Genomic DNA, 10,000 nt, shown 5'->3' with positions numbered 1-10,000 from the left:
TTAAAGCGGCTAATATAACGATAAATCCAGTAATATCTTTAAATGTAAAGTAAGGGTGGAAAGGTACTTTATCTACATTTCTTACAATCCCAAGAGGGTTATTAGAACCTGTCTGGTGAATAAAAAGAATATGAATGATAGTAGCGGCAGCAACAATAAATGGGAATAGGAAATGAAAAGTGAAGAAGCGGGTTAGTGTAGCGTTGTCTACGGCGAACCCTCCTCAAATTCATTGAACCAGATCAGTTCCGATGTAAGGGATAGCAGAGAATAAGTTTGTAATAACAGTTGCTCCTCAAAAAGATATTTGTCCTCAAGGTAAGACATAACCTAAGAAAGCTGTTGCTATAACTAACAAAAGAATAACAACCCCCACAGATCAGGCATGTAAATATAGGAAGGATCCATAGTAAATACCACGCCCTGTATGTATATATAAACAAATGAAAAAGAAAGAAGCTCCATTAGCGTGAAGAGTGCGTAAGAGTCACCCGTAATTAACGTCACGGCAAATATGAGCAACACTTGAGAAAGCTAAATCTACATGAGCTGTATAGTGCATAGCTAGAAAAAGACCTGTAACAATCTGAATTACTAAACATAAACCTAGAAGAGATCCAAAATTTCAGAGAGTTGAAATATTGGCAGGAGCTGGCAAATCTACGATGGCCCCATTTAGGATTTTAAACAATGGGTGGGATTTACGAATTGGTATTGTCATTTGTTATGATGATAAACGTAAAGGACCGAAAAAAGTGTTTGTAATTTTTACAACTACAATTAAAGTTAATAATAAATAAAGAACAATAAATAAAGTAAGATTTATAGTAGTATAATTATAAATAGAACTTAATAAAAATTGAGTAGATGATAAGTGGTTATTTGTTAATGAAGATTGCTGGATTGATATAGGAGTGTTTAGAAGAAGAGGGTCTACAAAGATTATTATAAACCCTATAAAAGTAATAAAAAAAGAGGTTAAAAAGAGAGACCCCGAGAAACTAAAAGACTCGTTAGATGCTAAAGAAGCAACATAGATAAAAAGAACTAGTATAGCTCCCAAAAAAATGAGGAATAAAATATAGGAGAACCAAAATGAATTTATAGATAGTCCGGCAGTAACACAAATTATAATGGTCTGAAATAGTAGTATAATCCCCATTGCTAGAGGGTGCAAGAGGCGAGTGAAAATGATAGAAGAAATAATAATTATAGGAGAAAGGATAATAATAAGCGAAATACAGAGAATAGTTTAATTAAAAATACTAGTTTTGGGGATTAGTGATAAGAGGTAACTCTTTTCTCTGATGCTTTAAGAAGATTTAATACTTCAATTCCGGTTTACAAGACCGATGTTTTATTTAAACTATTAAAACTAATGTTAATTCTTAATTTTTATTATATTGTGCCTGTAGTGAGAGTCATTTGCGGTTTATGAGTATTTGTTTCTAAACGTAAACATCTATTGAATACTTTATTAAGTTTAGAGTATATTATATTGAGAATCTTTTGAATTATAAGACTACATCTTTCTAATATAGGGCACGAAAGTTATTTTGTGTTGTTTTTTTTAACCTTAGCTGCTTGTGAAGGAGCTTTGGGATTAGCGTTATTGGTGTCGGTAGTACGTACACACGGTAATGACTGTTTTAGAAGATTTAGAGTATTACAATGTTAAAATTTATGCTGGCTTGTATTATATTGATACCCTTAGTTAATTCGTGATGAGCGGTTCAGAGTTCTTTATTTATCTTGACCTTTATTTTAATATTATATTGTCATCATGACTTTAGTAATTATATAGCGGGATGGTGTTTTAATATTGACTCATTAGGTTATATCTTAATTTTGTTAAGATTTTGGATCACTGCCCTTGTAGTTTGTTCAAGACAAAAAGTGCTAAAAGAAAACAATTATCCCTCTTTATTTCTGTTAGTTAACATCTTCCTGTTATTTTTTTTAATTATAACATTCTCGGCTAATGATTATCTATTGTTTTATATTAGATTTGAAAGCTCTTTAATTCCTACATTAATTCTGATTCTGGGGTGGGGTTACCAACCTGAGCGTTTACAGGCTGGGGTTTATATATTATTCTATACTTTATTTGCCTCATTACCCCTGTTGGTATCGCTGATTAGATTATATAATATAAGAGGAAGATTAACTTTAGGGTTAGTCGAAAATGTAAGAGGAGCTGGATTTATTTCCTGTATCTGATATGTAGTAACAGTATTTGCTTTCATTGTAAAGTTACCCATATTTTTAGTACACCTGTGATTACCAAAAGCGCATGTAGAAGCACCTGTTGCAGGATCAATGATTCTGGCTGGGGTTTTACTTAAATTAGGAGGTTATGGTCTGATTCGGGTATTACCTTTATTCGGAGAAGCTAATAAGAACTTATCTTGATTGTGGGTAAGAATTAGATTAGTAGGAGGAGTAGTTGTAAGTCTGATATGTTTACGACAAGTGGATATGAAAGCTTTAATTGCTTACTCTTCTGTAGCTCACATAGGGTTAGTATTATCTGGATTAGTAGTATTTGGGTGATGAGGAGTAAATGGAGCAGTTGTGGTGATAATTGGACATGGGGTGTGCTCTTCAGGATTATTTTGCTTGGCTAACATGGTTTATGAACGAATTGGAAGTCGAAGCTTATTGATTAGAAAAGGCTTAATGAATTTTATACCAAGAATAGCATTATGATGATTCTTGTTAAGAGCAGGTAATATAGCCGCACCTCCTACTTTAAACCTTTTAGGTGAAATTAGCCTGATTATTAGTGTTGTATCTTGAAGAAAGGTAAGTATGTTGTCCATTTCATTGTTATCTTTTTTCAGAGCTGCTTATACTTTATATATATTTTCTCTGAGACAACATGGTAAATACTATAGAGCTTTATTTTCGTGTTGTTCTGGCAAGGTTCGAGAATACCTAATTTTGATATTACATTGACTCCCTTTAAATGTCTTGATCTTGAAGGGAAGAACTGTTATATTTATCTTATAAGTTTAAATAGTTTAAATAAAACGTCGGTTTGTGGTACCGTAGATATGAATATTATTCATTTTAGACCGTGTTATGAATAGTTTCTATATATTTATCAAGAATATTATTTCTACTTAGAGGTTCTTTGAGTTGTTTAGTTCTTTCTTTATTGTGTCTAAAAAGAGGTCAAGCTTGATTTATTGAATGAGAACTGTTAAGATTAAACTCCAGTTCTATTGTAATGACTTTAATCTTAGACTGAATATCTTTCATGTTTTTAGGATTTGTAATATTTATTTCTTCTATGGTATTATATTACAGAGGAGAGTATATACATGGCGATAGAAATATAAATCGATTTATATATTTGGTATTGGCTTTTGTCATGTCTATGGGCTTTTTAATCATTAGTCCAAACTTGATTAGAATTTTGTTAGGGTGAGATGGTCTGGGGCTAGTATCTTATGCACTAGTTATTTATTACCAGAATGAAAAATCGGCCAATGCTGGAATATTAACAGCTCTTTCAAATCGGGTAGGAGACGTGGCTATCTTGCTAGCTATTTCTTTATTTTTCAGTTGTGGAGGATGGAATTTCTTATTTTACGTTGAAAATATACCTATTATTGGATCTGGCGGACTGCTTTGCGGGTTAGTAGTGTTGGCGGCTATAACTAAAAGAGCTCAGATTCCCTTTTCCGCTTGATTACCTGCAGCTATAGCTGCACCCACTCCGGTTTCTGCACTGGTTCATTCATCTACTCTAGTAACTGCTGGAGTTTACTTATTAATTCGGTTTAGTCCGGCTTTAGAAGTTAAGTTAAGTTAAGTCAAACGGTATTATTACTCTTATCTAGATTAACTATATTCATAGCCGGTTTGGGGGCAAACTTTGAATATGATTTAAAAAAAATCATTGCTTTATCTACTTTAAGTCAATTAGGAGTGATAATAAGAATTCTTTCGTTAGGTTATGCTGACCTCGCTTTTTTTTCATTTATTGGCTCATGCATTGTTTAAAGCTCTTTTATTTATGTGTGCCGGGGCTGTAATTCACAGTGTAAAAGATTATCAAGATATTCGGATAATAGGGGGACTAGTATATCATATACCGTTGACGGGAATATGCATAAACTTAGCTAATTTAGCCCTATGTGGAACTCCTTTTTTGGCTGGTTTTTACTCTAAAGATATAATTTTGGAAGTTGCCTTTATATCCCCGATTAATTTAGTTTCTTTTTCATTATATGCTTTAGCGACTGGTTTAACGGTGTGCTATACGATGCGCCTAGTTTATTATAGTTTATCTGGGGATTTTAATTTGGGTAACCTGTATTCTATTAGAGATGAAGGTAAGATTATAACTAATCCTATAATGGGACTAAGAGTTGGAGCTGTATTTGGAGGAGCTACATTAGCTTGATTGATTTTTCCATGTCCTTATATAATTTGTATAAGTCCTGTTTTTAAAATATTGGCTTTAATTGTAAGAGTGATTGGAGGCGTTCTGGGTTATCTGTTAAATTTAAATGCTGTTAATTACAATCTGAACTCTTTAAAATATTATAATAGAGTTGTATTTTCTGGTTCTATATGATTTATGCCTTTCTTATCTACATATGGAGCAAGTAAGAATTTTTTAGGGAGAGGAGAAACTTATCAGAGAGTTGGAGATATAGGATGGTCTGAATATTATGGAGGACAGGGAATTTATTCTTTTATTATGAGAAGATCTAAAATTTTGCAAGTGTTCCAGGACAATAGTATAAAAATTTATATATTAAGTTTCTTACTTTGAGTGATTGTATTAGTATTTGTTGTAGTTTACCTATATAGCTTATATAATAGAGCATTGCACTGAAGCTGCAAAGGAAATTAGTCTAATTTGTAGGTATGTTCTACTTATAATGCATTGTTTTTAAAAGGATTGTTTACCTTTAGCTTTACAATGAAAATGTAATGTGTTTATTACACTATAATAACAGGGACATAAACGGAGTTTAACCGCTTAAGGGAGAAGTTAGCAGCTTCTTCTTGATCCACCTGTCCCCTTGGTTAGGAGGGTTGGACTCCACTTCTATCATTAACAGTGATAAGCCTCTATTTTGGCTTTAACCAAGCAAGTAAAGGTGAGTTAACACCAAAAATCAGGCCGAAACTGAGTGCAATAGTTCGCTTTTTACTTAATGAAGTTAGCTCCTAATGGAGCACTTTTTGAGTGCAAATCAAATGTCATTGTTGACTATAACTCCAATAAGCTCACTCTAATGCTCCTTGATTTCATTCATGATATAATCCAACAAGAAGAATAATGATGAATACGAATCCTTTTAAAGCTCAGGCCGAAATATTTGAAAAATTAATGATCATAGCCAAAGGTAGTAATAATGTAATTTCTACATCAAAGATAAGAAAAATAACAGCAATTAAGAAAAACCGAAGAGAAAAAGGGAGTCGGGCGGATCCTTTAGGATCAAAGCCGCACTCGAATGGTGAGTTTTTTTCACGGTCTATGATGGTTTTTTTTGCTAAAAGGGAAGCAAGAATTATAACAACAGCTCTAATGATTAAAGTAATTGCAATTGAGATTAATAAAATGATCACTGCCTTTTCTAGAAATTTTCTAGACCCTCTGGTTGGAAGCCAAATATACTATTATACTAAAAAGGCATCCTCCTCATCAATAAATGGAGATATAAAGGAAGAGTCAAACTACATCTACAAAGTGTCAATACCAAGCGGCAGCTTCAAATCCGAAATGATGAGTAGCTGAAAAATGACATTTATATAAACGATATAAACAAACTATTAAAAAAGTTCTACCAATAATAACATGAAGACCGTGGAAACCAGTAGCAACAAAGAAAGTGGAACCATAAACAGAATCGGCAATTGTAAATGGGGCTTCATAATATTCTAAAGCTTGTAGTGCCGTAAAGTATATTCCTAAGAATACTGTAATGCCTAGACTTTGTATAGCCTGGGAGTGGTTAGATTCTATAATTGCGTGGTGAGCTCATGTTACAGTAGCTCCAGAAGCAAGTAGGATAGCAGTATTCAGGAGAGGAATTTGGAATGGATTAAAAGTCTGAATACCTGCTGGAGGTCAGCATCTCCCCACTTCCACGTTAGGAGCAAGTCTTCTGTGGAAGAAGGCTCAAAAAATGAAAAAAAGAATAAAACTTCTGAGGTAATAAATAGAATTATTCCCCATCGAAGCCCAATAGTAACTGCTTTTGTATGAAGACCTTGATAAGTTCCTTCTCGTGTAATATCCCGTCACCATTGGATTATAGTGAGAGTAGTAGCAGTAACTCCTAAAATTAATAGGTCAGGATTGAATTGGTGAAATCATTTAACTAATCCCGTAGTTAATATTATAGCTCTAATTGAGCCCGTAAGAGGTCATGGTCTTATGTCTACTAAGTGGAAGGCGTGATGTCCGTGAGATGATGTCATTAGTTTAAATATTATGTGACTTCGCTAGCATAAAGGGTTCTTAATACTGCAAATACATATGACTGAATAACTGCTACAGCAGCTTCAAGAATTAATAATAGGATCTGTCCAATAATAAGCATAGAAATCAATGTAGCTGATAAGGAAGGACCAGTTCTTCCTAAAAGAGTAAGTAATAGGTGTCCTGCAATTATATTAGCTGCTAATCGCACTGCTAAGGTACCAGGTCGGATTACATTTCTGATGGTTTCAATTAATACTATAAAAGGTATAAGAGCTCCGGGAGTCCCTTGCGGAACAAGATGAGCAAACATATGTTGAGTGTGGTTAATTCATCCAAATATTATAAAGGCTACTCATAAAGGTAGGGCAAGAGCTAGTGTTATAGCAAGATGTCTTGTGCTTGTAAAAACGTATGGAAGGAGACCTAAAAAGTTATTAAAAACAATAAGGCTAAAAAGACTAACAAATATGAGTGTAGTTCCAAAATGAGATGAGCCTAATAAAGTTTTAAATTCTTTGTGAAGAGTTCTTGTAATCAAAGTTCATAATAGGGATCATCGTGATGGTATTGCCCAATAAAGTATAGGTAAGAATATCATTCCAAGGAAGGTAGATATTCAGTTAAGAGGGAGTATAAGAACTCTTGATGTAGGATCAAAGACTGAGAATAAATTTGTTATCATTTTCAATTTATTTCTACTTTTTGTAGTGGAGAAGGCGATTTTTCAATTTTTGTAGGTACTTTAATGAAATAATTTAAGATAATAAATACAATAAATGTGGCTGAAAATATAAGAAATAGGTTTAGTCATAATAAGGGAGCTATTTGAGGGATCAAAAGATATCAATGATATTGATTACTTAAGCATGACAGGCTTATGTTATGTTTAATTAACTAATCTTTTAATCATCGGAAGTAGTCGTTAATTACTATTATAGGTTTAAAAGACCTACACTTACTTTCAGTCATCCGATGAGGCTTCTCTGGAAGAAGAAATTCAGTTTAAGAAGGAATTTACTGATACTCTCTCGATCACAATAGGCATGAATCTATGGTTCGCACCACAGATTTCTGAACATTGACCATAAAATAACCCTGGCCGGTTTATCAAGAAACTTACTTGATTAAGTCGTCCTGGAATGGCATCTGCCTTAACACCAAGTGCTGGCACTGTTCATGAATGAATTACATCAGCAGCACTAATCAAAACTCGGATCTGAGTGTTTATTGGTAGCACAGTTCGATTATCTACATCTAGAAGTCGGAATCCGTTCTCAGGTAATTCATTGGAAGGAATTATATAAGAATCAAACTCGACTTGGAGGAAGTCTGAATATTCATATCTTCAGTATCATTGATGCCCGATGGTTTTCAATGTTACGCTAGGGTTATTTACTTCATCTAATAAATATAATAGTCGTAATGAAGGAAGGGCAATGAAGATAAGAATCAAAGCAGGTAAGACAGTTCATACAATTTCAATAGTTTGTCCTTCTAGTAAGAAACGATTTGTGAAGGTGTTAAAGAAAAGGGTTGACATTATATAACCTACTAGTGTTGTAATTAAAATGAGTACAACTATAGCGTGGTCATGAAAAAAAATTAATTGTTCTATAAGTGGGGATGCTCTATCTTGTAAACCTAAGTGACCTCATGTTGGCATAAGTTTTCTAAAAGAAGAAATAATCTTCCTGGTAGGAGCTTAAATCCTATGCATCTGTCTGCCATTTTAGAAATTAGTAATTAACGGAATTTCTATATAACTATGATCTGCTGGTGGAAGGTTATGCTGTCATTCGATCGAAGTTGGTAAGAATAGTGAAAAAACTACAGGCCGAGCAGCAGTTAATGCTTCCCAGACGATTATAACAAAGCCTAATACGGCAATTAGGGATACCGTTGATCCAATGGAAGATACAACATTTCATGCTGAATAAGCATCTGGGTAGTCTGAGTATCGTCGAGGTATTCCATTAAGACCTAAGAAATGTTGGGGGAAGAATGTAATATTTACTCCAATGAATATAACAAGAAAGTGAATTTTTAATCACTTAGGGTTTAAGGTAAGCCCCGTAAATAAAGGGAATCAGTGGGCAATACCTGCAAAAATACCAAATACAGCTCCTATTGAAAGAACATAGTGGAAATGTGCTACTACGTAGTATGTATCATGTAAAATAATGTCAATTGAAGAATTAGCTAGTACAACACCAGTTAAACCACCCACAGTAAATAGAAATACAAATCCTAGCGCTCAAATTAGAGAAGGACTATAGTTAAGTTGAGTACCATGAAGAGTACCTAGTCAACTGAAAATTTTAATACCTGTAGGAACGGCAATAATCATTGTTGCAGATGTAAAATAAGCACGAGTATCAACATCCATACCTACTGTAAATATATGGTGTGCTCATACTAGGACACCAATAGCAAGCATAGCATAGATTATCCCGAGTGTTCCGAATGCTTCTTTTTTACCAGATTCTTGACTAATAATATGGGAAATTATACCAAAAGCAGGTAAAATTAAAATATATACTTCTGGGTGACCGAAGAATCAGAATAAATGTTGATATAAAACTGGGTCTCCTCCTCCTGCTGGGTCGAAGAATGATGTGTTAAGATTACGGTCTGTTAAAAGCATAGTAATAGCTCCTGCTAAGACTGGTAACGATAAAAGTAGTAATAAAGCAGTGATAAATACTGCTCATACAAATAGAGGTATACGGTCTATAGTTATTCCTGTAGATCGTATATTGATTACAGTTGTTATAAAGTTTACTGCTCCCAGAATAGAAGATACCCCAGCTAAGTGAAGAGAGAAAATTCCAAGATCTACTGAAGCTCCAGCGTGAGCAATACTGGCAGATAAAGGAGGGTATACTGTTCATCCGGTTCCGACACCTCTTTCAACTATTCCTCTTGATAAAAGCAATGTGAGAGAAGGAGGTAATAATCAGAAGCTTATATTATTCATTCGAGGGAAGGCTATATCTGGAGCACCTAACATTAAAGGTACTAGTCAATTACCAAATCCTCCAATTATAATCGGTATAACTATAAAAAAAATTATTACAAAAGCGTGAGCTGTGACAACTACGTTATAAATTTGATCATCCCCAATGAGACTCCCAGGTTGACCTAATTCAGCTCGGATAATAAGTCTAAGAGCGGTACCTACTATTCCAGCTCAAGCCCCGAAGATAAAGTATAATGTTCCAATGTCTTTGTGGTTTGTAGAAAATAATCATCGTTGCGTTGGATAAAATGGCTGAGGTGTAGGCGATAGACTGTAAATCTATATACGGATTTATAATCCTTTTATCATGGCTTTGTAGTGGAAATTATAAGACGTCAGACTGCAATTCTGAAGATGCGCAAAGCGCCAGAGTTTAAAGCTTAAGAGATTTTTACTCTTTTTGATAACTTTGAAGGCTATTAGTTTAGATAACTTAAAGCTTTATAGAATGATCGTAAATAAGCTAGGAGCTAGAAGTCCGAAAATGTTCATATAAATTATTGATGGAGTTATGTAAGATGAAATCG

General features: G+C 33.9%; 4 protein-coding genes and 2 pseudogenes across 5 annotated transcripts in view; 2 read left to right on the top strand and 4 right to left on the bottom strand.

Moving 5' to 3' along the window:
* The first annotated feature begins 3,697 nt into the window (after positions 1-3,697).
* Positions 3,698-4,818, top strand: LOC138863282 (NADH-ubiquinone oxidoreductase chain 5-like; annotated as a pseudogene).
* The window catches only part of LOC138863175 (NADH-ubiquinone oxidoreductase chain 5-like), a 21,004-nt gene continuing 15,422 nt past the window's right edge, over positions 4,419-10,000 (bottom strand). The window contains 1 exon segment of the mRNA XM_070127120.1: positions 4,419-4,604. The gene's annotated coding sequence lies outside the window, so the exon portion shown is untranslated.
* Positions 5,662-7,136, bottom strand: LOC138863178 (ATP synthase subunit a-like). Its single transcript, XM_070127123.1, is given in 1 exon segment — positions 5,662-7,136. A coding segment is annotated over 1 exon segment (675 nt). The 3' UTR covers positions 5,662-6,461.
* Positions 5,662-7,138, bottom strand: LOC138863177 (cytochrome c oxidase subunit 3-like). Its single transcript, XM_070127122.1, is given in 2 exon segments — positions 5,662-6,150; positions 6,153-7,138. Coding segments are annotated over 2 exon segments (729 nt in total). The 5' UTR covers positions 6,451-7,138; the 3' UTR covers positions 5,662-5,719.
* LOC138863179 (ATP synthase subunit a-like) overlaps positions 7,114-10,000 on the top strand; it is a 14,669-nt pseudogene continuing 11,782 nt past the window's right edge. Inside the window, exon 1 of the transcript XR_011398824.1 lies at positions 7,114-7,255. The product of XR_011398824.1 is annotated as an ATP synthase subunit a-like (transcript). The remainder of the gene's footprint in view (positions 7,256-10,000) is intronic.
* Positions 7,430-10,000, bottom strand: part of LOC138863176 (NADH-ubiquinone oxidoreductase chain 2-like) — a gene marked incomplete at its 5' end in the record, with an annotated part of 3,525 nt that continues 954 nt past the window's right edge. Inside the window, 1 exon segment of the mRNA XM_070127121.1 lies at positions 7,430-10,000. This exon segment is cut by the window's right edge and continues 954 nt beyond it. Coding sequence (XP_069983222.1) covers positions 9,915-10,000 — 86 coding nt within the window. The 3' untranslated portion in view covers positions 7,430-9,914.

This window comes from Penaeus vannamei, chromosome 11, assembly GCF_042767895.1.
Source record: "Penaeus vannamei isolate JL-2024 chromosome 11, ASM4276789v1, whole genome shotgun sequence".
Lineage (NCBI taxonomy): Eukaryota > Metazoa > Arthropoda > Malacostraca > Decapoda > Penaeidae > Penaeus > Penaeus vannamei.
Note: the sequence above shows the minus strand (reverse complement) of the source record. Positions and strands in the feature narration are given on the sequence as shown.